The sequence below is a fragment of the Tenebrio molitor genome, chromosome X (assembly GCF_963966145.1).
Source record: "Tenebrio molitor chromosome X, icTenMoli1.1, whole genome shotgun sequence".
NCBI lineage: Eukaryota > Metazoa > Arthropoda > Insecta > Coleoptera > Tenebrionidae > Tenebrio > Tenebrio molitor.
The window spans coordinates 3750633-3777365 of NC_091055.1; the positions used below are offsets into that span (position 1 = coordinate 3750633).

General features: G+C 33.6%; 1 protein-coding gene across 2 annotated transcripts in view; it reads right to left on the reverse strand.

Annotated features, from left to right (window-relative positions):
• Window positions 1-1934: 1934 nt before the first annotated feature.
• LOC138139739 (neurotrimin-like) overlaps window positions 1935-26733 on the reverse strand; it is a 133965-nt gene continuing 109166 nt past the window's right edge. Inside the window, exons 5-9 of one of the 2 annotated variants that reach the window (XM_069060187.1) lie at window positions 22895-23023; window positions 18654-18947; window positions 7686-7826; window positions 5204-5323; window positions 1935-3867 (exon numbers count right to left, since the gene is read on the reverse strand). In XM_069060187.1, the coding sequence (XP_068916288.1) occupies window positions 3803-3867; window positions 5204-5323; window positions 7686-7826; window positions 18654-18947; window positions 22895-23023 (749 nt within the window). In that variant the 3' untranslated portion in view covers window positions 1935-3802. The remainder of the gene's footprint in view (window positions 3868-5203; window positions 5324-7685; window positions 7827-18653; window positions 18948-22894; window positions 23024-26733) is intronic. The other variant, XM_069060188.1, reaches the window with a different exon arrangement.

The window sequence follows — 26733 nt, forward strand, 5'->3', positions numbered from 1 at the left end:
TTAATATGCATATTTACCTGTGTCACATCGAACACTTTTAACTTACGTCTGTTACGTTCGGCCAAAAATTTAAGAATCGTCACGACAACACATCCTGTCGTTTAAACGAAATCTTTTTTTCCGGAAAAATCCATTATTTGTCGGTGATTAAAAATTCAATTGAATATTTTTACGGTTAGAGATGCGACAGAGCATGTTGTGGCGTGTAGGTTCTCAACGAGATGGCGCTGCATGTAATCTGCGTACTTCTCATATTTCATTTGTCAACTGTCACAGGTTAACGTAAAGGAACCGGTAAACACATGCCACAGTGAACGTTAACTGAACGGTTTTAAAAGCCGACGGAATTGCAATTACTTTACCTCTCCAAAAGGCAATGTGAACTTTTGGTATGTCATTTAGATCGGTGTAAGCTCAATGCGAAGAAAGCCAATATAATCCGACTTGGCTTCTGAAGGATTTAAATGTTAATTTTGAATTCAGAAGATGAAGTTGATTGATAATGACAACATTTAGAGTTGGAGGAATTTTGTGATGGCTCCATCAACTGTGACGCCTTTGTGCTGAAATCGTTAACACGTACGCGCATACGTTTTTATTAAGAATTTTCTACTAGATCTGGGGGTCAAAGGGCATTATTTGCCCATTCAGACTCGAGTCAATCACAATTCATCACAGAGCACTTTAATTAAAAGATCTACTACAGACTTGCCACCAGATCGTTACGTTGTCGACACAAAAGCTGCTTTATGTTCACATCTCTAAGTTAAATAAAAACTGCAGTTTCTTTATTCAATTCGCTGGAAAAAATTCCAATCGGCAACGTTTACACATCTGACAATAATTAGTGTGAGAGTAAGGGTAAGTTGAAAATTTCTTGTTGATTTTGTGCAAATATTTACATCGAATTTTTCAGATTAGCCATTTCCGGATAATTAACTGCGAAGCTCGCCCAAAAAACTGCAAGAACCTGGAATATGAGACTTAGAAAGCGGAGATGTTTCCATTCATCATTACCTAAAACTTAATAAATTCATAATTTGCCGTCGGATTCACCATGATAAATGCCCATCTTGTAAGCTGTCTGAATTAATTTTGTAATATTTTTTCGGTTTTATTACTCGAATTTTGTTATCGAATCAAATTTTATTCGTTTCGTCGATAAAGTTGTCTGTTTTATTTTACGATCAAATAAGAAAACTGAAGTTATTAAGAGATGAAACGGCAATTCTATATTTTATTGTTATCAGTTTCATTTGAAAATACCTTCAAACATTCGGTTAGCTCTCCTCCGCAAAAGCGACAAGATGAGGCAAGACCCCACACGACGTAATACTGTTTACATTATTACAGATTTCAATCTAACATAACAATGCGATTTTTTAAAATTTAAAATATTTGTAAAGGATTGCTCAATAATTTTTGAATTTTTTCTTAGTCAATGTATTTTTTTAACTTTCTAAATACCAGAACAAATTACGAAGAAATGAAGAGGTATTTTAGACGACTTACCTGTGATTTCTGGTAGAAATTTCGGTTGCTCTGGACAATTATCGAGAAATTTCCATCTCTCGGTATTGATTAAGATATTAAATGTTGATTAATGTTTGTTATATTGTGCAATTATGATTTTTTTGGGTGCGCCGGAAGCACGAAACGATTTATCAGTTTTTAGGAGTTGTAATTTTAAACGCGACATTTACATTTTAACGTTGAAAAGGTGAGTAAATAAAAAGCCAGTGATTCCTTTTATGGAAATGTAAATTTTCGAAGTTGAAAATAAACAATAAAAATATTAAAAGCAAGTAAGACAGGAAAAGGAGCGATAAGAACTTGACAATTCCTCCATGGCACAATTTAATCTTTTTTTTACAAATGCACAATAAACTTATTTAGTATTCAAATTCATTCAAATTTAAATGAAAGGCGTTAAATATCTATATATCTTTATTATATACATTTTCAATACAATGTTTATATATGCAAATACAATTTCAATCTTATAGTTCATCTTATTTTCAAACATAATTTTTATACCTGCAGCGAAACATCATTTATCTACAACAATTTACCACAAGAAAATAACTCTCCAACATAAATCATTAGCGTATGTATACAGTATATGTACGTATATATTAAAATATTAAATTTGGCACATTGAAAAGTAAAACACCTTTCACTAATTCACAAATTATATTACGTACTTCTTAACAGAGTGTAGTCTACCTCAAACTATCGTTATTATTAATTAACAATAATTTATCGTTAAAACAATTTCATATACAACAAATGAAAATAAGTTTTTTAATATCAGTACTTTACTAAAATCTCTAATACCCTGTCAGTTTTAAAGTAGAGAAGAACGGGTAACGTTTCAAGATAAGGCATTTACAAAAATCGTAGGTACACAATAAATTTGTAAGCAATGTCTAAAAAGTTACGTCAGCCTATCCAGTACAAAAAATTTTATGATACAAAGTGCAAATTAAGGGAAGTAGTGCGGCTCGGTAATACGCCATATCTATGTATATACCCTAGTCAGCTAGTTAGTTGTTGCACACATATTACACAGATTTTGACGATGACGAAGACAGAAATGTATGAGATGAAAAACTGCAATATTCGTGAGTGGGAGGTGAACAAATTCTAGATCAGACAGGGCTAAAACCTATTCTAAATTCTTATTCTAGACGAAGAACAAGAATCCGAAACCGGTTCTAGCTCTACCGCAGGTTTAGATTCTTGTTCTAGACGAAGAACAAAAATCTAAAACCGGTTTTACGTCCTCGTGTAAAATTAAGAAGATTAAATATTGCAATTTTTGTAGAATGGATCGAATCTAGACATTGCTTTGAGTGGTGTCTGTCACTTTGGTAAACAAACCAAGATCAATTTTATACCTCGTTCTTTCAGTAAAAAAAAAATTGTTCCAATATTTTCATTTGATGTATAATAATCACACTCAATTTTTACAAAACAAATGTTATGAAATATTTACAAAGTCTACACTCCTGAATTTTAGTACAAGTCTTGTACTACTGTAACATTTTCGGACGCTACAAAAGCTACATGTATTTGATATTTTGTGCTTCTACGTAAATATTGAATAGCTATAGTATTCCCAGCCAAATATATTTTATTCATTTTCAACAAAAATCGTAATCGTTTATGTTGGAACAGTTGTACTAGATGCGTTGTCAGTTTTGGACGCTGCCTATCCGGCACAATTGCCCTACTAGGTTGACAGTTCGTCTGCATCATATATTTTAGATCTGTCGTGGCTAAATAACTGAGAAAAATCAAACGAGACTGTGTCAATCCTGCATGAAATATTTTTCAGTAATTTAAGGCACGAGAAGTATCTATGTACTTAACACAAGAGAATGAAGCAACAGAAATAGATTTCGTTGCGAGACCATTTGTGGGTTTGGTATGTGATTGCCAACCACAATTAAATATTTACCAGAGTCAAATCTATGATGCAAACGGCGTTTAAATTTGTATTTGGTAGAAATTGATGATTTTGGTATCAGGTGGTCTATTTGTAACCCAAAGCGACCAACTAAACTACGCAGTAGATTGCACATTTCTCCTTTCGAGAAGTAGATTATGTTAGAAATGAATGTTTTCCTAAACAATGTCAGTCTTCATTTAAATTAGATGATACATGGTATAAACAATTGTAGTACACTTATGCTTTGGTTTTAAGCGTCCTTGTGATTTTATAATTTGAACTTACTGTTCCTAATAATCTACTAGATAGTAATTGTAATGGATACACAAAATCTGTGTTTCGAGGTATTCACCGCAGCGCGTTGAACAACATTATGGGAAATATCCACAATAAAAGCTTGCAATTTAGGTTACCTGAAATAAAGGCAAAATTCAATTAACACCGTTTAATTAATGAAAGGCTATTCAGTTTTGCAATAAAATATTCCCGTGATGAATTAAAAATTGATGAGGGTAAGCACGGTCATGTGTGCAATGTCAAATAATGCAGACTTCGTTACAGGTCATAGGAAATTGAGAAAATTTCATTTCCGACGATCTTTAGGGCGTGCCATAAACTGTACATGACACGGTTTGTACAGGTACATTGGTGTGAAAATGTAATCCTTGACGCCTGACCAAAAGCAAAATAATAACAGTAATTTAAAATTTTTATCATAGAAATTAAGAGGCATCATAAATGTTTTTAACATCGTAGTTCTCTCCGATTTATATTCATATGCATAGAGATTTGTAAAGTTATTTTTCAAAGTGTCAATTAGAGTTTAGCGAGTTTAAATTATATTACTTTAAAGCTCTCTGTTTTAGGCAACCAATTAAACACGTTCATTTTTCTTTAATAGTATACGTACACTGCGAATTGCAAATTTCCACAGCACACTACGATGTTAGGAACATTTAATAATAATCCTGTATTTTTTTTATTTGCTTGGAAAGGACGAGTGAAGAGTCCGGATGGAACGGTTGTTTAATTGGTGAGAGGTTGGGAAAAACGGACGAGAAGGATTAATTGTAAGTTGCATTTTACATATTAAGTTATAAAGTTTGAGAAATGCAAAATCTAAAGTGGATGACCTCCAAAAGAGAATGATAAATGTGCCGAGGGAAAACACATCAAAGACAATATGTGTTGAAACTCAAAATCTCAGACGATCACTTGGCTTTGCCTTTTATTATTGAGACCATGAATTCCATTTACACATAAATATTTAAAGCACCCTTAAGTACCATCTGTACACAGCAACCGAAGTTAGATTGAAGCGGTCGGTGAGTGAACCTTAACCGCACCACTAATCGAGTCGAAAAATTAGATTTAGTTATTTTTCAATTTCGGTTTTTAAATAATGCAACAAGATTAATGAATTATTCATGTGGTTAACCGACCGATACTAACATATATTCCGAGGGACAAAAAGCGCCGTTTTTAGATATCATATGATACAAGGCTGCTTCAATTGTCCGTTCTATAGGGGTGCTGATACAATTCGATTTTTTTTAATATACGATAATGGCTCGAAGCTTTAACAAAAGCCTGAAAACACGAACTTTTCAACTTTTACACCATCATTAAGGTTAATAGAATTGAAGTTTTAACCGTTGTTCCGGTTTCATCGTGTTTATTTTCGTCTTTTAACACTCGGAAATCCGCACGAGCATACTAATCTTGATATTATTTTGCATACAGACTCACCTGAAGAACTGTCTATTCCGCTTGGCACGATGTGACCATAACTGATACTCTTGCCTTCCTCCGAGCTAGATTTCTGCTCCGATTTGTCGATTTCGTTCAAGTTTGATTGATACTTCGAACCTGCAAAACACAAACATTTTTTCCGAATCACTTAAAACCATTACACAAACGTGTCATCCAAAATTCTCTCAAATAAAAAATAATAAACAATCTTCTACTGATTTCTTCTGTTTTCTCACATTCTATTCTGGCTTGCGAGCTCTTTCACTTAATTTTCTATCCAAATATGTAGATGTAACGTCAAAAGTAACACATAATAAAATATTTCATTTAAACAAAAACAGACAACACTGCTTAGCACAGAAAAAATACCACATCCTTCAGCAATTTTTAATCATTGGCTCGTTCTTTATGTAAAACACTATAATAACCAATATATTAAAAATTATACAAGTGTTAGACCATTTCTCAAAATGGCAGTGGCGGTACTTAGATACGGTACTATTTGTGATTTTTTGGCTTAGTTTATCGATCTATCGAGTGTTCAATCGAAAAGTTCATCAAGTAGCTTTTGAATTTTTCACAACATTGTGAAAGTATGTCTTAGAATATCAGTGACAAAAGTTAGGTTAGGACCACTTAATTTGACGAAAAATCTGTAATTTCTTAGGTTAGATGTGTTTTTTTTTTATGTTGAAAGCATTAAATGCAAAGACAATTTTAAAATCCTAGTAGATCTTGAAAATGTTGACCACTTTCATCGATACATTTTAAAACTCTATGGTAAAAATTTCTCACCACATTTTCCAACATTATTTTATGTTGAATTTTTTTAGGTGAAAGCAGTTGATTTATTATAATTCCAGAATTCCACTGAAAACGAAACTCAACCCAAAAAACTGACATCTGTCAAAGAAGACATCATCCCTTTTTCACTCTATCTTCTGTTATAGCTAACTTGCTGAAATTTTCATTTGAACGCCCGTTATAATCTAGTCAACATTTCAGATATTTAAAAAAATACTAGGATCAAAAATAAAGTAATGATAGGGTATGTATGCAAGTTCTAATTATTTTTGTTAAATGAAGAATTTATCAAGAGTGAACGAGTTTGATAATTTTAAAAAATATTCGTTAAAAATTAATACGTTCGTGCAAAGAGAATCGTTTTGTATTTCACCTCTTGAACAGTTTCGATGCAAAATTTTAAGTAGTTTATGAATGAGCAAGTCCCTGAGGTTTGACTTTGGAAATTGGCCACCTCTCAAAAATGGTTGTTGGATTCAGGTAGGGAAACGTAATTTAATTAGGAGATTGGTTGTAGTTAAAATTCAACAAATAGGGGCAGAAAGATGGTAATCTTCGTTTGATTTGAAAATTTATTCATAAACTTGTATCCGTCAGGGATTAAGATCAATTTACCTCCCCGACTATACATAATGTCTAATTCTATATGCAATTATTTAAGGGTTGGAGGTTTGTTAATAAGTCGAGTAACACTCTGGTGAATAAAATTGAATTGTCGTTGTGTTTAAACTTCTCTCGGTAGAAGTTTTTGTAATTAATATTGGTGCCCGGAATTAGCAGAATAAATGTTTAAGTTGGGACAAGGTGTTGGCAAAAAATAACCGGAATGTGGGAGTTCGATTGCCCTATTAGGGAAAACACCCTCTCGTCGATCAACTTAAGTTTTCGCATTGAGATTATGACGAATATTTTATAATGCTGTGCCTTTTCAATACAACACAATGCGAAACGTGTTCAAACTTTTAACTGCAATTAAAAAAGAAATGAAAATACTTTTAAGGATAGAACTTACAAAAACTGGGTAAAAATAACGCTTTTAAAACTTATATTGCTTTTAGTAAAACAAGAAAATAAAGAATTCTTTGACCGCTTCATTTTTAATTTAATACAAATGATCAGCTTACGGAATGACTTGGGGATCGACTCTCCTACGGTGGGATTATTCGGCAAATTCTTCCATGGAAAAACACTTTCCTGTGCTGAAAATTTCCTTTCATTTAAAGGGTTGTAGTTAGATACGCTATGCTTTGTAAGAAGTAGGCTAGAATATGCAAGTTATGTCAAGAATTTTATCACTTTCGAAGATAATGTTTTTAGGAAAATAACACTACAATGGAATCGCTCTCAACGCGTAAAGAGAGCAATAAATACGTTTTTTAATAACAATAAAGACGTTGCGTTGGAATTGTTTGCGAGTCGGGTTATGCCTTTCTAAATATTTCGCAGACAAGAAAACTATACTTCCTTCGGAAGCGAATAATTTGCACAGCATTTTAGCAAACAAATATTCACTTGCAATTCGCTAAAAAAATCTCATTGTGCGATACTGAAATCTGCAATATATTTTTTTCGAAGCTAGAATGTCACCGCCACTGCCATACCACGTTAGTTTCGTGCTAACAACAACAATTAATGCCACTGTACAGTTTTCACCTTTTGCTAGCAACAAAGATACCTTTCTCGCCTTGGTGAATAGTGAGCGAAGAAGGATTTCCATAAATTGAATTGCTGAGATTGCCATTGCCCAATATATCCCTGATGCGACTTGGCGTTTCTGTTGTTGTTGACTTTGGTGGCGTCGTTGGAGGTGAAGAAGCTACGACAAAAACGGCTATCAATTCTCCTCATCAGCTACCAAATTCAACTTCTAGTATACCAACTGCTCCACCAGTTAGAATCGACTGATTTTTACATAACACCAACTTTTAAAATAACTTTCAACAATAATGGTTAGCTCTCTAAATGACGTTTTCAACTACCTAGAAATCTATCTCGTACTGGTGTTGCTTTATCTTCATCTTGATCACCTAACTTTGCCTTTGCACTTATCAAATTGTCTATTTCAAGATTGTTGAAGATTTTCTTTTTGAAACTCACAAATTGAAACGCAATCCAAAAATATATAAATATCTGGAGAAGTAGGTATTTAAAATTTTGTTTGGTTGTAATTCTGTAGACATTTACTTCTACAAAGACATTAGATAATTCAACTTCAATTGGAAATTGGAAGGAACTGGGATCGTTATTATTTCATTCGATGCTCCACAAATTCCATTTTATACGGGGTCATTATAAATCATTGTTTCATCGCAGTAGGCGTTGATGACGTACTTGGATGTGCCGCAAGCTTTATAACATGAATGAGACTAGCATCGCCGATAGGTAGCGCTGCTGGCGGTAGTGTAAATTTGTCTACTAGTTTGTCTAACGTTGCGAAGCTAGCGGCAAATCCCAAATTTGTGTGGGTTTTCAACGCCAACTGCGATGGGACAATCATTTATAATGATCCTGTACTTAAGTTATGAAGGAACTTCTGGACGTAAAATAATAATCTACAAATAATAAATAACACTCTATTATCATTTCAGCGCAGTTTACGCCAATACAATTGTTTCATACTCCTGATGATGCCAACTTAGTAGGAGAAACGTTTTAACGTTAACGTTAAAAGATATCTACGTGATTTCCGCAAGTTCATTTTTTAATTAAAAATAATTCACACTAACTGATGTAGCGTATCTTAGTTTTGACAAGTTAAAAATTTAAACAAAACCAAAAAGTCTAAAAGTTATCTACGAACAAATTACAAAAGTGTTGAACAATTTGTTTTCTTGCAATTCTCCAGATGTTTACTGTTGCGGACACATCTGATAACTCGATAAATTAAATATCCCTGATGATATCAACTCGTCTGGAAAAACTTTTTGACACTAACTGCAGTTCTTAGTCGCACATGATATTTGTGTAAATTCCAGAAAATTGATATTGTTTACGTAAACACAATTTACACTATATTGCCTTTTAGAACCCTCGGCTCTTACGTTTGAAAATATAAAATGTAAACATTTTATAATGACTATAAATAAAAAATCGAAAACGTGTATACAGGGTGTATCTGAAATACGTGTGTTAATTTTAACCAGTGAAAGAACTCGCCAATTTATGAACCTTTTCTCTATAACATTTTGCGGAATTCGCAAAAAATTTCTAAGATTTTTGCCTCCGAATTTTTACCAAACGAGTCGTTTTGTGTGATTAACTAGTCTCTATTTTATTGTAACCATGATAATTTTAATTTTCGTTATTTAATAATTTCTATAACAATGTAAATCTTTTAACAAGGCTCCGTTTCTATCACAACAGAAAATTTTCGCGCTTACCCATAGATCCGTATTTAATTTTAATTTATTCTACATTTTAAATAAATTTGAAATCCTTTTTCGTAAAAATGTTATAGAGAAAAGTTTCATAAATTGGCGAGTTCTTCCACGGGTTAAAACTAACACACGTATTTCAGATACACCCTGTATATTTAAAAAATTATTTCGATTTTCGTCGTAGGAAAGTAATTTGATAATTTGATGAATTAAATATCCGTGACCTGGTTGGAGAAACTTTTCGACATTAACTGTTTAAAATTTATCTAATGAGAATAAATTACAGGATCATGTGGAGCACATTTAAAATTGTCTTTTCTTGTAGCTTCTAGTTTGCACATTTTTACTGTGGTAAAGACGTTTGACAATTTGACAAATATTGCAATATGAATAAATTACAGAATCATTTGAAGCATATTTAAAATTTTGTTATCTTGTAATTTGCATAAGTTTACCGCAAATAAAAATATTTAGTAATTTGACGAATCAAGTATTCATAATGACGTTCATCTTGTTTTTTAAAATTGTTTAAAATATACATATTTCATAAAAATAATTTACAAAAGGCAAATGCGGCATATTTAAAATTTAGTTTTTTTTGATTTTGTACATATTTCCTGTAATTAAGACAGTTTACCAATCCTCAAATCAAATAATATTCCTGATGATTTGTACCAGTTTGGAGAAACGTCTCGACGTCGATTAAAATTTATCCAGTAAGCATGAAGTGTAGTTAAGATTAATTAAATATTCCCGACAATGTCACATTTCGATATTAACTGCAGCTCTGTCGACTTATACAGGGTGTATTAAAAATTGCCCATGATATTTATGTCACTCGAATCTACGGTGAATACCAAACAAAAAATTCTAATTCGAATTTGTTCTTAGACGAATATTTTTTAAATTATTATCATTATCAAAAATGACATTAATGACAATCCTTGTTATTTTCTGATTTTCCTCAAGTTCGAAAAAGCACTCTAGCTTAGATTCAAAATTTATGAACAGCAAAGACTGTATTTTTAAAAATCAAATTCCAAATAAACCATTAATCAAAATGGTAAAATTAGTGCTGGAATATTTATTTTACTTGTTGAGTTATGTGTTATTGATGCTATTTAAATGTGTTTCTTCATTACAGTTCCAAGTTTAATTGTTAATAACTCCATGAGCGAAGGTCTTTTGCATTCCTGTTTCATCAAAGAATCATGTGATGTGAATATTGTGTCATTTTTAATACACCCTCTACATGTATTAAAAAAAAACTTTCCACCAAATTTAGCGTGTCGATTATTATTTTTCCTTGTTAGATTTATGTAATTTTTGTGTCGTAAGTGGTTGTCACCAATTTATCAAAAATAATTTAACGAGACACGTTGTTGTGGGATTAAATTTTGGGTTTAGGTGTGTCACAGCTAACACGTGTCCCGGTGGCGCAAACCCCCTGTATCTGGCGTGGCGGGGATGTTTTAATAAATTTATGAATATTAATTTTAGTAGTGACGTTTGTGAAACACGAAAGTAACAGGTGTTTTGGGCGTATTCGGAGGAAACGAATTCACTGCATGAACAGCAATAAAAATTGGATTTTTTGTTAATATCGGGTGGAAATTCGAGGGTTGTGAGAAATCTGTAGAACCATGGCGTCGATTTGATCGTTACCGCTATGTGACAATCTGCCGCCGCATGACGACATATTCATATTCATTTTATCGTTGATGAATTGCGAGATTTGAACAGTGACACTGATTGAACGGTACAACTTGATTAGATACGGTGTTAAGCGAGTAAGTTGAGTGCTGTAAAATTTGTCATTCCCTTATATCGACGACGTTGGGGTTACAGATGCGAATGAATAATGCCGCAAATCGCTGGTACCTGAGACAAATTGCCCATACATTATCCCCTATCGATTTCAACAATAAAATAAATAAAAGAAAAATCTGCGCCCTCGTGATCCGTACGATTCGAGTCGAGGGTGGGTCGCGTGCGTTTTCCCGAATGAAAAACTGGATTTGTTCGATTATTTTCCAGTAATATTAGTGGAGTAAGAGAAGTCAGCAACTGTCGGAAGGTTGCGCCAAGCTGTTGCTATAGTAACGACACGTGTTGAGCACGGCGTTACTTTGTGAATCTTGTCACGTTATGAGATGAAAAGGGACCTTTGGGAAAAGCAAAAGGAGACGAGGAGATCGAAGGGGTGGACTTCAGATCGAGATGATGACGCTAAACAGACACCCCAAACAATTGAATTAGAACAATACAAACCGCAACGCTGATGTATGCAGCAACACTTGCGCCCTATTTGTCGCACGATTTTCAAAGAAGTCTTCGGTGGTCAGTCCGAATTATTTGGAACTGCGAGAGAACTGCGACAGACTGTTATTATTCCATTATGCATGTCGGGGGCTTGGAATATCTATGAGTGACAGGGCACCGGCTTCGAAGCAATCTGTTTTGCTCTTTGGCCAACAACACACGACAGTTGAAACTTTGATAGGAAATGCGAGCAAACCCATCTATCTGATTTGCAAAGCGTTAAAGGGGCACCAGATGTTATTAAATACTCGGCTGGCGGGCAAAAGATGTTTTCGAATCATAATCTGAACGCACGTTTCACTTGTTCAGATGCTTTACATAAATATGATAATTTTTAGGAAACTTCTTGACCCACCGTCCCTTCAATTTCAATTTAGAATCTACCAAAGAGACGCGTTTTTAACGACGCACTTTTATGACATTCTTGTCACTCTAGGATGTCAAAATTTGTCTCGAATTGCGACAGTGAACACACATGCACTGTTAATGATGAGCTGCCGACCACAAATCACGAACACATTGTACCTTTTGTTGGAAATTGCCTCTAAACGTACCTTTATGCTTCCCTACAATGAAATCGTTGCGGTTCTCCATCTTTGACCACAATGTAGCAGTAAGGCAAGGTGATGACGCAATTCTGGGTGAGTTTCAGCTCCCTCAAACAATTATTTCCTCAGATGTGATGGAAAAATTGTTTGGGAGTCTCTTTGAGTGCAAGAAAGCTTTAATTAAATTTGTCCTACCTCCAAAATTTAACCATTCATTATTATGTGACAAACCGAAGCAAACGCAATTTTTTATTTGGTTTACAAATATCGTTCGATGTAAAAATGTCAAAATGTTACTGATGTCTCCACTACAATCTTCCAAAAATTGGCCAGGCTTGAAATTAGGTTATTTCAAATGTGATTTGGTGACGGTTATTGACAAGAACCACAAATTTCGCAGATTTTGCTGTGTCAAAACAAAACAATGCAAAAATTAATAAAATTAATCCCTCATAGTTCTTTGAATATTAGTTTTTAGAACTTTACTTGGGTTTTTTGTGTTCACTGATTTATGTTATTAATAAAAAGTAACTTTATTGCAAAAATTGTATTTTTTGTAATTTCCTGGGACAATAAAAATATTTAAAAAGTTTCACTATCGTTAATTACTTCTGTCCTCTTGATTTATCAATTAAAAATTGTAACTGCGGATTAAGAATGAATTAATCATCATTTGAAACAATTGTTGTGTACAATATGACAACCATTTACGAGTACACGCAACAATAAAAATAAAATACTTTTCCTTTTCAAAAAAGAATTTTTTGTAATTTTTGTAAACGTGGTAGAGGTGTTGGATTTTCTCTTGGGCTATGAGTCATATCTGCGCAAACGACGAATATCGGTCTCAAGAAGGCGTTACAAACCAACCGGAAACCATCGTCATTCGTTACGTTAGTCTTGTCTCTCTTTCGTCTATTTGCATGTAAAGTAGTCGACGTTTTCAGTTTTCATTTGCAGATTTTTCACTGGTTTATCACTCCGGCTTCGCGCAGATATTTTCAAGGTCACAGCCCATGAGAAAATCCAACACATCTACCAAGAAATTGAAACATTTTCGTCAACAATTTTGATCACGTTTATCACATGATCATTGAGTACATGAAAATTGTCACTTTTCCAGATTTAGCTTTTCTTTGTTTGAATTTATCAATTTGTTTAACCTGTAACTAAAGTTAGATGATGTATTGATTTCTAAAACTTTTGGTCCAAACAAATATTTTTTTATGAAAAATTCGAGATTTTTCTCAAATAAAATTAACGTTTATTAATCGATACTCTACTATTTTTTTATTTAATGTATCTCTGCTGCGTCGAATAGGATATCGCTGAATTATTCAAAACGAACAATACGTTAGTGACAAAATTATTTTAAATATTTTTTACAAAACTACAATTTTAGCAAATGGGGCACTAGCGCCCCACACTGAAATTTCAATAATTGCTATTTCGGACTCCCAGTCTTAAGAATTATCTTTTATTTGTCGTTCTCTATGTAGTGTGCGTAGAAATTATTTTAGAGAAACACAAAATAGCAACAAATAAAATATTCTGCTTACAAACATTTTTCGCCTTCATTTAACATTTTTGTGAATATATTTATTTAGCAATTTGTAGTTTTGTGACTACCACAAATAGTTATTTGTGTATCAAAGCCAAAAAGTGCATCTTTTTCGTCCGATTCTGAGTTTTTTGGCCGAGGCGCAGCCGAGCCTTGAAACCTGGCGAGGATAAAAGGCACTTGGAAAAATTACAAATTAATTTTGTATCTAGCTTTTTCAAATAGATTTACTCTTTGCAATACAATTACTTATTTACATAATTTATGGTGACAGGACAATTATCGGTTTTGTTGTTTCGTTGCTAAGTTACGAAACAGACCAAGAGATGCCCCCACGGTCAGCCTCCGAAAAAGAGTTACTTTTCGTCCGTTTGTGAGTACGTAAAATTACCGTTTTCATTAAGGGTGGCTAAAAAATTCATTCCTTTCTTTTGCTACTGGATTTTTTTCTGTATGAGTGTTTTCGATGATTTCATAATGTGATTAAGCTGCGTTCTCGTTTTGGTGACACACCCAGTATAATATGGAGCAAGATTTAACAGTGAATTTTTTAAAGCCATAAATGGTTTTGTTAGATATTGATATTGTTATGAATTGTGATTGTTTTTTGAATTTTATTAACAATTTTCAGAGCGTCGAGTGAGTTTTAACATTAAAAATGGGAACACGTAAGAAATGAGAGTCTTTCTTGAGGTCTTTTGTTGACAGATCAAAAAGTGGAGTAGACGTATGTATATGCAAAAAAGTACATTTAATTTATTTCTTGTTGGTACGTTGAAGAGAGCGTGAGGAATCCAAATAGCAAGTTAAAACTGTTCGTCGTAGGGAAAATGGGATGGTGATGCAGTTAAGTCAACTTACCTGTTTGGATAATGTTAAATGATGCACACTAATTAACAAATGCAAACATTGGGGTTCGTTAGAGCTATTTGTCGAAAAATGGCTAAACATTGACTAGCTATGAAAAGTTGATATATTGGCAAAATCAATGGTCATTCCAGTAAATCTACGGTTTACATGCATACAGTGGCAAAATACATTGATGTTGTTGACACGAAACAACAGATTTAGTAACATCGTAACCATGCTAAGAGCTGCAATGGCAGCTAATGCAACAAACCGCTTCTATTTGTCATCCGCATTTCTACGTCTACAGAGGTATAAGCAGGAAAGGCGGGTTTAGCCTATATACGTTAAGCGCTATGCTGATTTTACATCAAATCAAGTCTGTACATCGTTATGTTTTCGATCCATTTAACTAATCGAACATCTGTCTGATGTGTTCGGTTCAAATCAAGCTCTATCCCTACGCCGGTATGGAAATAAGGATAAATTCGTTGAGAGCCGGAGTGGTCGAGATGAATCGACGAATCCAGTTGATGGTCAGCAAGGATCTTGACAAATAGAACCCACGTAAGCGACAGGGTATTCCGTAATTTGAATGATTTGTTCGCAACCACATCGAACTCGAGCCAGAGACGGATATGGTGCAGATCCAAACCGCACCAAATACCTTTCTTCCGGATATTTTTACTCAACAAGTAACATTCATAAGAAATGAAATACGAGCGCGCATCTGTCCATGTTATTGTTGTATACAAGTTTCTTTGCGAAGTGCTTCCTAACGGTTTCAGATATATAACCGCTGCCGTCTGGCGATTCCACTTTTATAGCAAATTGCTCGATAACGCAGTAATTTATGACTTCTAAACGGCCTTTTCCCACCATCCTAATAATTTATTTCATTTAAACTTAATATTAAGATTGCCTCGATACAACACGACTAAGTATTCTTAATCGAAACAGGAAACATCAATACGGAGTCTTACCAGTTTTACCGTCACCCACAAACATTTTCTCTAAATACCGTCAACCTACTAAAATCAAAAATTTACTCAAATATTCACTTTCATCCGTGTGACGTAAAATTCCCCCCAAATTATTTTTTTTTTACTTCCAAAATTCAAAATATACCACAATGACGTTCCTAAAATAATTTTTCTAGTACATTTTCTGTAATACATATGTTCATATAATAAATCTCATAACAAAGTAACGTAGCTGTACTTTGAAAAACCTCAATATTGATTAGAAACCATCACGTTGTTATACAGGGTGTATTAAAAATGGCGCATAAATAATAGTTACCTAGGTCTACCTTGAATACCAAACAAAAAATTCTAATTCGAATTTGGTCTTAGACGTTTGAAAAATGACATTAATGACAATCCGTGTTACTTTCTGACTTTACTCAAGTTTGAAAAATCACTCTAGCTTAGTTGCGATGTGCAATAGATTCAAAATTTAGGAACAACATTTTAAAAAATGAAAGGATGTACAAATAAACCAATAATTAAAGCGGTAAAACTAGTGCTGGAATATTTATTTTACTTGGTGAGTTATGTGTTATTGATGCTACATATTTAAATGTATTTTTCCATTACAATCGTAGCAAATTTCCAAGTTTGACTGTTAACAAATTCATGAGCGGAGAGTTAACAGTAAGTTGGTAAGTACTAGAGTTTTTTGCTTCTATTTCATCATAGAATCACGTGCACGTGATGCAAATATTATGCGTCATGTTTAAAACACCCTGTATAAAACTCTACGGTAAAATTATGCATGAATTTTAATTTGTGCATGTTTCACTATGTGAATTTGCAACCGACTTGGATATTTTTGGTTTCTAAAAAAATTAAAAAATATTATTAAACAAAGACTAAAATGTAGTTAATATTAGGTACTTATCTATGATTTAAAAGGAAAATACGAAAATGAGTTGAAGTGAAGTAATTTCAGAGCATTGAAAATTGCATCGACATTAAAAATTCAGCAGTCTAAAGTGTATTTGCTGTAAAAATGGGAAGGAATTAAATATGTTTCTGTTTAGTTTAGAATGTTCTATTTTCCTACTTTTTTCTCCCCAACTACCTTTCTCTCTCCGTGTAAAAAGGCACTATTGATTTGTAAACTGACAAAAAATTATGTACATAAACTGGAATTGATTTAGACACTGAATACAGGGTGTTATGGAAATCTACGTAATACATTTAATCACCAATAGAAATCTTTAAAAATAAACATTTTTTACACATTGATCTTTTTTAATCGAATATTTTTTTTTACATTTTTCTAACCCCTAATTTGACACTTCGCTCATGGGATAATCATCAATTGAAAACGAAAGAGTTAGTGAAAATGTTTTTGTGCGATAAGAAGAGTTTTTTTGAAGAAAGAACGGTCGCTGTTCTTATTCTAATCGTTTTTACTGTTTTTCATTCGAATAAATTTTAATCGAGTAATTTTTTTTTCGTGCTTCGTTATCAATGGATGTGTAAATACATGAGAGCGGATATGAATTTTAGAGTTCGAATTATATTTAATTTTAACTGTTTTGAAGAATTTGCGGAAAAAATGATAAAAAAAGTTACTGCATAAATCTATTAAATAACATAATTACATAACATTTTTGTTTTATAATACAAAAATTTCCGATAATATTGCGGAATCTGGAAAAGTGCCCCGAATGCTTGCAGCGTTTCCACGTTGAATAGCAAGGGAACTCCTCTCGAAAAGGAATTTCTTTGATTTTGAATCGCCGAATTCCGCGATAAGTTTATTTTAGCGAGTACTATTGGTGGTTAAATTTATTATGTGTACTTCCATAACACCCGGTATACTCTGAGAGATATAATTGAACGTGCGATAAAACCGAAAATATGATTCTTATCGCTGTTTAGTGATTTATTAATATCTATCATATTTCATAGATTTTCTCTGAAAAAAAGATATTTTCGGCGGTAATTAAAAAAAATGTACATATCTTAAATTGGGTCGTGAATTGTATTGATTTGGTAATTATGTATCATATCTTTATAAAAAGTAATAAGAAAAAGAAGAAGAAAGTGAATCCTTGTAGTTCTTCCCCATTTTTGAAGCAAATAAACTATATTTCATATAAAAAGGTTGTACGGCATCTAGGCTCTATTTATCATTACGATTACTTCTGTCAATTTGATACTTTAAAGCACTATTGTTTTTTTAATATTACTACATATTTAGTTTTGCTACTTTTTGTTATGATTTACATACAATACTTAAATCAAGCCACGAAACTATAAACTATTGAGGTTCCAAGGGAAGGCGGTTTCCTCCGGTGGTCACCCATCCCATTACTGACCGCGGCCGACATTGCTTAACTTCACCGATCAATATTATATGTTATTCAATATTGCAAGATTTTTTTGATCACTTAGGTGTAAGTAATATTTCCAAGAATCGTCGTGTTCTGAGGACCTCGTTGAAGGTGATTCATCCATTACGAGACCCGAACAAGTTAAACTTATTGAAATAATAAAAAAAATGTGCCAAATGCCAAATTCGAAATATGTTTTTGCAGATGGGTGACGGTTAAACTTGAAACTAGCGATACAACCATTCGTCCAAGCAATTTCTCGTTGTGAGGCAATTTAGAAGGAAGTGTTCAATGGACGACGACTTCTAAAGTGTAAATAAGACTTTTTAAAGTTCTAAAATTAAGTGCGTTGCAAATGTAGCGAAAAAACCTCAGTAATTTTTTATGAGCCGTTTTTGACTAAACTTTAATGTAGCTAAATATTTGCTAACAATTTAGGTTGAATATTCAAAAAATAAACATACACTGTTTATCCGAAGATTTAATTTGAGTAAACCTGAAAACGTTGCTCATCTCGTGACTTGCTGCAAGCAGAAATTAATTCTGAATGGTTGTAGCGTGTTTTTGCCGTTTATAATTTACAAATCCGACACATTTCGTAGATCTCTCCCCAATTAACTCATAAGGAACAAGCACTTACTGTACAGCCTGATCGTTCCGTCTGTCTCGCCCCTTGGATTCTTAGCAACGCACTTGTAAGTCCCGTAATCACTCTGTTGTATGTTGTTGATAGTCAACTTCATGTGTATTTTATACGAAGGATCGCCGAAAGTATTCTCGGTGTGGTATTTCCTCGTTTCGTGTATCATCTGGCCGTCTTCCCTGGTCCAATAGTTGAGAGAGCTCGGATGGGCTTCGGTGAAGCATTCTAGGGTTACCGAGTAGGCGAGAGGGGCCCCGACCAGTTGGTGGGGTATCCACAGCATCGGAGGGACTGCAACAATAACGAATGTTTTAAAAGAAAAAAACAAAAATCGATCGGTGCGACTGACATGACGTAACCTATATCCACCTACATCCGAAGAAATAGCTAAATGTGTTTTCATTATAGTATGCAAAACAGCAGGGAACTTCAGCACGAATACTGGGTGGTGATATTTCACGTTCTTGGGAGAGAATGGCCCGCTAAGCGACAGTAACAGGAGCCGAGAGAACCGAGCTGTTTACATGATCATTTACTTTTCTAACATCTTTAAATGCATAACATTCTCTCTCCTCCAAGCTTACTGCCGTACTTTCCTAAATTGCTTTTCTATTTCAGCCAAGTAATTGACTATAAGTCAATTACCATTTATTTCATAACCAATTCAATTAGCGCCGCTGTCAGATGGACGCGTAGGCAGAAAACCAGTTTTAACTATTCTCCTCTACGCCCACTCGCGACACTCAAAACCGGTTGTAACTCAAACACCACTCCCCCCTCCTGTCGCATGCTACGAACTAAATCACTCAAAGACCACACTCCCGTAAAACTCACTCCGATCATTTTTGTTCCCACCCAACTTGGAAATTTTGTTAATTATCGTCATTTAGACAGAAAGGGGCACCTAGTAGAAATTTAAAAGCATGAATAATCGCCACCCGAGCGATTTAGATAAAAGCATGAAAACAAAATACGGTTCAAGTTAGTTAAGCACAGTTCACTAAAGACTCAGTTTGAAATCCTCTATCGGAGGAACTGCAGAATTGACTTTAGCGTCTTTATTTGAGAATGAAACTCATTGATTAAAATGCGCATTTTACTCTTCAAGGTACCTAGTTTCTGTTTATTTTCTGGAATGCGAATGAAAGTGTATTGTTGGTTTTAATTAATATTCAGGTTTGCTTGAAAAATTTTCTTCGACGTCGTAATTAATACCACTCTTTGTAATCAGACAATACAGAAGTTCGTCATGCAGTCCGCAAAGATATTTTCCTACTTTTACATCAATATAATTAATTACGTACAACTTAACTTTGCTGAATTATACTTTTTTATTAAATCACCGACGACACTTGACATTTTCTTTTGAATTAACGTCGCCAAGATAAATCTACTCAAATTAGTAATCGCAGTCGGAATCAAACATAAAGTCCTTTTAATAAATATAATAAATAGATTGGAGAGCGTCTATTAATAATTGTCGTGTAAGGTCGCGCCACATTCTGTTAGAAGGAATAAGTCATCCGAGTTGGACACAGAGCAAAAAATATGTAGAATGCATGTAGTAAGTATTTACATGTTTTGCCAAAAAAAAATGCAAATGCAGTACATTTTTTGTATCTTTTGAGAATTTTTATTGAGTCTCCGACTTCAATTAGATTTTTTTTGCATATCGTAATGAAAGTGGCACTTTTGCACACGAAAAATCATAGTGAAAGTAGTACTTTTTTGCATCATTTTATTCCATCTCCTTGGATATGATTGTCAAAGCATACCTATTTTTTTTTTTGTAATTTTTCATAAATCCTTTTAGACCAAATTTCTCAATTTACATCGATATGCAAAAAAAATAGTGTGTATATAACATTTCATAACACGTTATGAAAGTCTCCTTTTTTCACTTATTTGCTTGATTAACTCGGGCTACGCCCTCGTTAATCAATCTGCAAATTCGTGAAAAAAGTATGACTTTCATAACTAGTTTTTATTCGAAATACATAATTGTCGTATGAGGTTGTGCATCATTCAGGTGGCAAGAATGACTCATTCGAATACAACACTGCCAGGAGGATACGTCAAATGCAGATACAGCGCTTACCAAGAAGTTTGCACCGTATGGATGGTTCTCAAAATTTGTACACAGGCATAAAATCTCATCAGAACCAACTTTCTCCTATCACTTTTTTCGATATGTTCGAATAAACTTAATTTTCGTTTTTTAATGTCAAATTTGAGCAAAAGAAAAAAAGAAAATAAACGAGTTCATTCCGATTTTTTTTTGTGATCCGCTTGAAGATAAAATAGGATATATCATTCAGAATAGAAGGTTTTTTTGTGCTTTGCCCAGTTGTCGACCTCGACTTCGCCTCGGTCTTCATTCTGAGCTCAGCACAAAAAGATTCACTTCTACTCTTAATGATATAATATGTGGTGCGAACTTTTTGGCAAGCACTGCAGCAAGTGCAGGTTTTATTAAAATACGAATAATATATGTGCATGAAAATTCTCTGTTTTCTTTTATAAGCACTCTTCCAAATTTTTCTTTGAATGAAATTTCTTTTTTTTTTGTCAAATTATCAAAAAGAGAGATCCACTCAATTTTTATTTAATTTTTGAATACCTATTAACAATTTTTTTTACATATTTAAATGCACGAGTGCACATTTTAAAATATTGTTCGAGTACATTGTGCACATATTTTGATCCTATCCTTCTCTCTGTCTGTTTGTTTAGATGGATGATAATTTATTAATAATAAATCGATAAACAACTGTTGCACGTTTTTTTTTACACCGTGTGAGAGTTGTTTTTTTGCAAGATCGATATGTACGTCCTGATTTTATTTCGAAAATAGAAACGGTTTTTGCTTTCCTTGAGTAAAGTCTTTGTGAGGACGGGGTTGCTCGTGCAAAAAGTCGGTGTTGCGATATTACATTAAGGTTGTCATCGGTGTTATCGATAACGTTTTGTGCATATATACAATAAAACGTACTGAAACAAAACCGACACTTTAGCACAGTATATGATCAATTAATCACATGGTGAATATGATGTCAACATGACAGTATGGGCGTCCTATTACAATCACCTCTGCAATTAATTATTGACGTAGTGGTCTCGGCCTGGAAGCAGAGAATATTGGAGCAAAACAATCCTTTCTTCTAGTTATACAAACACTAATTAAATCGGTAACACAAATCGCGTGTGTAAGAAATACACAAAAGGAACATTACACGCTTGTTGACTTTGGTTTGGAAAGATTTATTTTATTTGTGTGATTTTGTGAAGATCCAACAATACGTTTTTATTTATTCGTTCTTTAGTAAACACACTTTAACGTTCGTCATATCGCGACAACTCCAACTCAATAAAATTATTTACCTTATTTGACAAAAATATGTCAGACGCTCTCTCAATCTAATGATTTCGCGATGTGAATTATATTGTGGTGTACAGTTAATTTTACCGATTTTCCGCACAAACAAATAACCAAGTGAGCGGCTGATTTCTTCAACTCTAGTGGAAAACAAATGTGCAACTACCTACTGAATACAAGAGGGCACTAATATCGAGTCTACTTCCTCCTAGCTATAAATGTTCAATTGTTTCATTTCACCCACACGTCACAAATTCGGTACAGTTCGTTGGGTAATAAGCCGCACGTGAAGTTTTCCCAGTGTGAATCGGACTCGTGGTGGTGCGTCGTTAATTAGTCGAGAACCGAACGATCAATCGATGTTAGAATTGAAATATTTGGATGAAAGCCGAGTGTATGAAGACATTCGTAAAGTGTACAATTTTGAAACAAACAAATGAACCCCACATTAGAACGCCATTGTCGAGTGTATAATTTTACTTCACCCTTTCGCACACTATTGTGATCCCTGACAGTCCGAATTGCAGACCAGTTCCTGCAACACAATAGATACTAATTTATGTTGTTGACTGTACAGCAGTGTACCAGATTATAGTTCCTGAATTAGTCAGATGTTGAGGGTAAAATGCGAAAAAATGTCGGAGTCTATCCGGTTTACGTTATGACCGGTCTATTGTGGTGCGGAGTGTACGTTCGTGATAAAATGACAATAGATGTTGGTGTCTGGGAAATAAAAAAATTAAATGTTGTCGTGGGGGTGACGGGGTGAGAATATAAACAAGAAAAAATGCAGGGTGGAGACAGGACGAGACGTTTGGCGGCGCTGCGATACTTAATTGGAATTTTCAAGAATGGTACTCACAGTCGACGCTGACTTTGATTCTTTTGCTCACAGTGGGGGGCACCCCATTGCTGGCTATACATAAGTAAGCTCCCATGTCTAATCTTGAAATTCTAGTTAATTCCAATGTTTCTCCTTCCCACTCGGCAACTGAAAAATTTATACAAACACAATAACTAAAGCAAATAAGGGGATGTAATTTCAATTACGCTCTTTAAATATATTATATTTGGTAGGTGGAAGAATGAGAACAAATTTGGTTAATATCTGCAAATTGAATTATGTGTACAGTCGAGCACATTAAAACGTCTACAACGAAAAACCCAACTTAAGAGTTAAACTCGAAAAAACATTAAATATTAAATTTACACGTTGAAGTTATTATGAAGGGTGGCTTGTTTCAACAGAACACTTCCCATGACATGTTACGAGATTACGTGAGTCGAATGAAAAAAATTGACTGGAGCGAAAGTTGCGAATTCATTTTAGCGGGTGGCGGTATCGCTTTTTGAACGTTCCGCCACCCATGGTGGGCGCATCCGACCCATCGCGATCGAGTCCGGAGCTAATTAGGGTGATTTGCGAGACCGCTCCTAGCAAAAATGCTTGCAAATCTGTCACATCCCCTTTGAATCGATTACTTGATGAAGCCAACAAAGCACGGCTACGTGCAGAAAACAACGACCAAAACCGAACAAAATCAGATGGAAATATTTTGCGGCAGCTATTTTTAAAACGAAATTTATTTTTGGAAGCAATTAAAACAAGGTGAAATCAAGGTGGGAATTCGAGTATCGCATCAACAGAAATTGTAACATTTAATGAGAGTCATCAAGTACAGGTGTTTTACAAAAAACGAATCGGTCCCCCTTGTTTGTGCAATGTTAACAAACACCGCAAAAACCTAGTAGGGGTTGGGGATTTTTTTTTAAATCGTGCCATCGCGGATTTGCGATGAATTTTAACGCGATTGTGCTCTAGGAAACGAAAGAACGTGCTGATAACAGACTGCTAGATTAAAAATAAATTAAATGCCAGTTTAGTGTGGTAATTGAGGTGGTTAAAATTACATTTCATGTTGAAATTGACGGTCCACGTGTCGGTTTGTTAAAATAAATAATTTATGAAAATCCCTTGAGATGTTGAAAGTGTTTCGATATCACTTTTAAATTATTTATAAAGTGAGACACCTTTTGGCAAAAACAGGAACAAGAAACATACACCAAGTCTGGATTAAGTGTAATTTTAAGAGGTGTTGAAACAATGCGTAAACTGTGGTAACACTTTTTCAAAGTTTTGTTAGGCTAATTTTATCTTTTAGCAAAAATTAAAATTAAAATGCAATTGACACATTTCTATATTTATATAATATATATAATATTATTTCAACATTTTTTTTTGCAAATTCACCAGTTAAATAAGAATCTATCCAAGACTGAGATCCTAAAATGATTTGGACATTCCTTTAGTTCCTAAAATAGATATTTTTTTACTGCACTCGCCTACCAGTGATAAATATACCGGGTGTCCACGTGAAAAGTTCGAACGCGTACATTTCTGGTGTGTTTAAAGTGAGATGTGAGCGGCCAGCCACTTTCATTTCAAAATTGTAAATGACACTATACAGGGTGTTATTGCAATGCGCGGACAAATTTTAACCAGGAGCTACTGGCTTCATGTAGAACTCGGAAAAAATATTTAAAAAATTCTATGTCAAAAAATAAAATGACATTTATTTTTTGAGCTACAAATTTTTTTTCAATTGCTTTTAGTCTTCTATGTTGTCCCACAACCTCGTAGGTAAAATTTCAGCACATATTAAAAATACACCCTGTATATCATATTTTATAAAATGTACGCCAATGCAAAGTAAGCTCTAGGAAATATGCTTTAAAACAAGGAAACCGCATTGGTGTACGTTTTATAAAATATGATGAACAGGATGTATTTTTAAAATAAGCCGAAATTCTACCTATTCTGGGACAACGTAGAAGACTAAAAGCAATTAAAAAAAATTGTAGCTGAAAAAATAAATGTCACTTTATTTTTTGCCTGAATTTTTTAAATATTTTTTCCGAGTTCTACATGAAGCCAGTAGCTCGTGGTTAAAATTTGCACACGCATTTCAATAACACCCTGTATATTTAATGATTATGAATAGACATTTTTTAGTGATGATACATTACATTGCAAAGTAAAAAAAAAGATTTTATCGATTAAAATCAAAGTGATCCAATGTAACGTCAGAAATTTTTCAAAATGTCTAAACAAGTTTGAGAATCAACTGTACCATTGTTGCAATAATAAACATAATTTAATTTGATTAAAATTGGAACATTTATTACATGTATTGATTTGAAATTTTAACAAATTTTATTAATCTTTTTTGGTAATTTGTTATTGCATAATTAAATATTTTTCTGCGCTTTAAGCACTTTATTAGTTTATATTTATTGCTCTATAACCAAGTCAATTTGGTTTTTTTTATAGATACAAATAAATATACAGATCACAATTGTGAAAATCACGTGTATTCAGTTTTACGTTATACCTCCGCATGAGGGCAGAAATGCCATGTAAAGTTTAACCACAAAAGTAGAGTACGCCACTGATATCAGGTTAGGAAGAATAGTAAGATTAAAAAGTTATCAAGTGTAACGCAAAAAAGCTGCAAACAGTTTTTGGTTTTCATTCATAGTGTTCTTTGTCGCATGTTTTTGTGACTCCATGTATTTAAAGTGTTTTTGCGGTTATTCATGTTTTTATTTATTAGAGCTTCCAGAGCGTCTCGTTTGGGATGGAATTAAGTTAAATTGGACTTTATGAATTTAAAATGTTTAACCACATTTTCGGTTTATTCACTTATTGAAGATACTACGCTTAACATATTATGATGCATTTCAATTTCACCCTGTATATGTATTTTAATTTCAAAGTCAAATATTTCAAAAACTTTCCTCGTTAACCTATCACTTCTTTTACACACACGTACACATGATGTCCTCTCTCACACCCCGTCATTAAAAATGTAGAATGTCATTTGAAATTTTGAAATAGGGGTGGCTGGGGGCAGCTAAAGACGGAGTAACGACGTGACGACTATACTAGATTAGGTCCCACTACGGAGTGACTCATCATAATATTTCAAATTTGTAACGTTACCGATACCAAAGCTAAGTAAATAAAACTTTTTTTGTCGACACCCGGTATAATCTGATGGATTTGAGTTTGGCAAAAATTTTGTAAATTTCACTTTAAATTCAAAAATTCTGTTGATAGCTTGGTGACACTAATTTATTTCTGTATTTTGACATATATGAGTTTACATAATTTGCACTTCGATGAGGAGGAACAGATTAAAATAATTGCCTGTGCCAGTGATTATCAAACTGTGGAGTGTAATTAATTCATAATAATATTTGAAAATATGTCCGCATCTTGCACAGAATGTATGTAAAAAAACGTAAAAGTTTGTCATTCGAAATTTTAATTTACGGTTCTAAAATGTTTGGAAAGCACTGGTCTATTGTGGCCATCTCCTCGAATTTTCCAGTCCGGATAAAATGTCGAGCACTGAACTGAAATTTATGCTGTTTTTCTAATTTTCCATGTTTGTTAATCGAATTTTTAGATCGATGCCAATTCGAGAAGTGTTACATAACTTTGTTGAAAAAGTAAATCTGAATAGACCGATGTAAAATTAATTTCTCTTTCGTTTCGATAAAATGAAAATGACTTTAGTTCTGTTAGCATTATTAATACAAAGTTATGTCATTTGTTTTAATAAAAAGAGAAAAGTGTCAATTAAGTAGTATAGAAACATTGTTTACGAAGAAGTTGGTAAACAAGTTTTCAAGTTT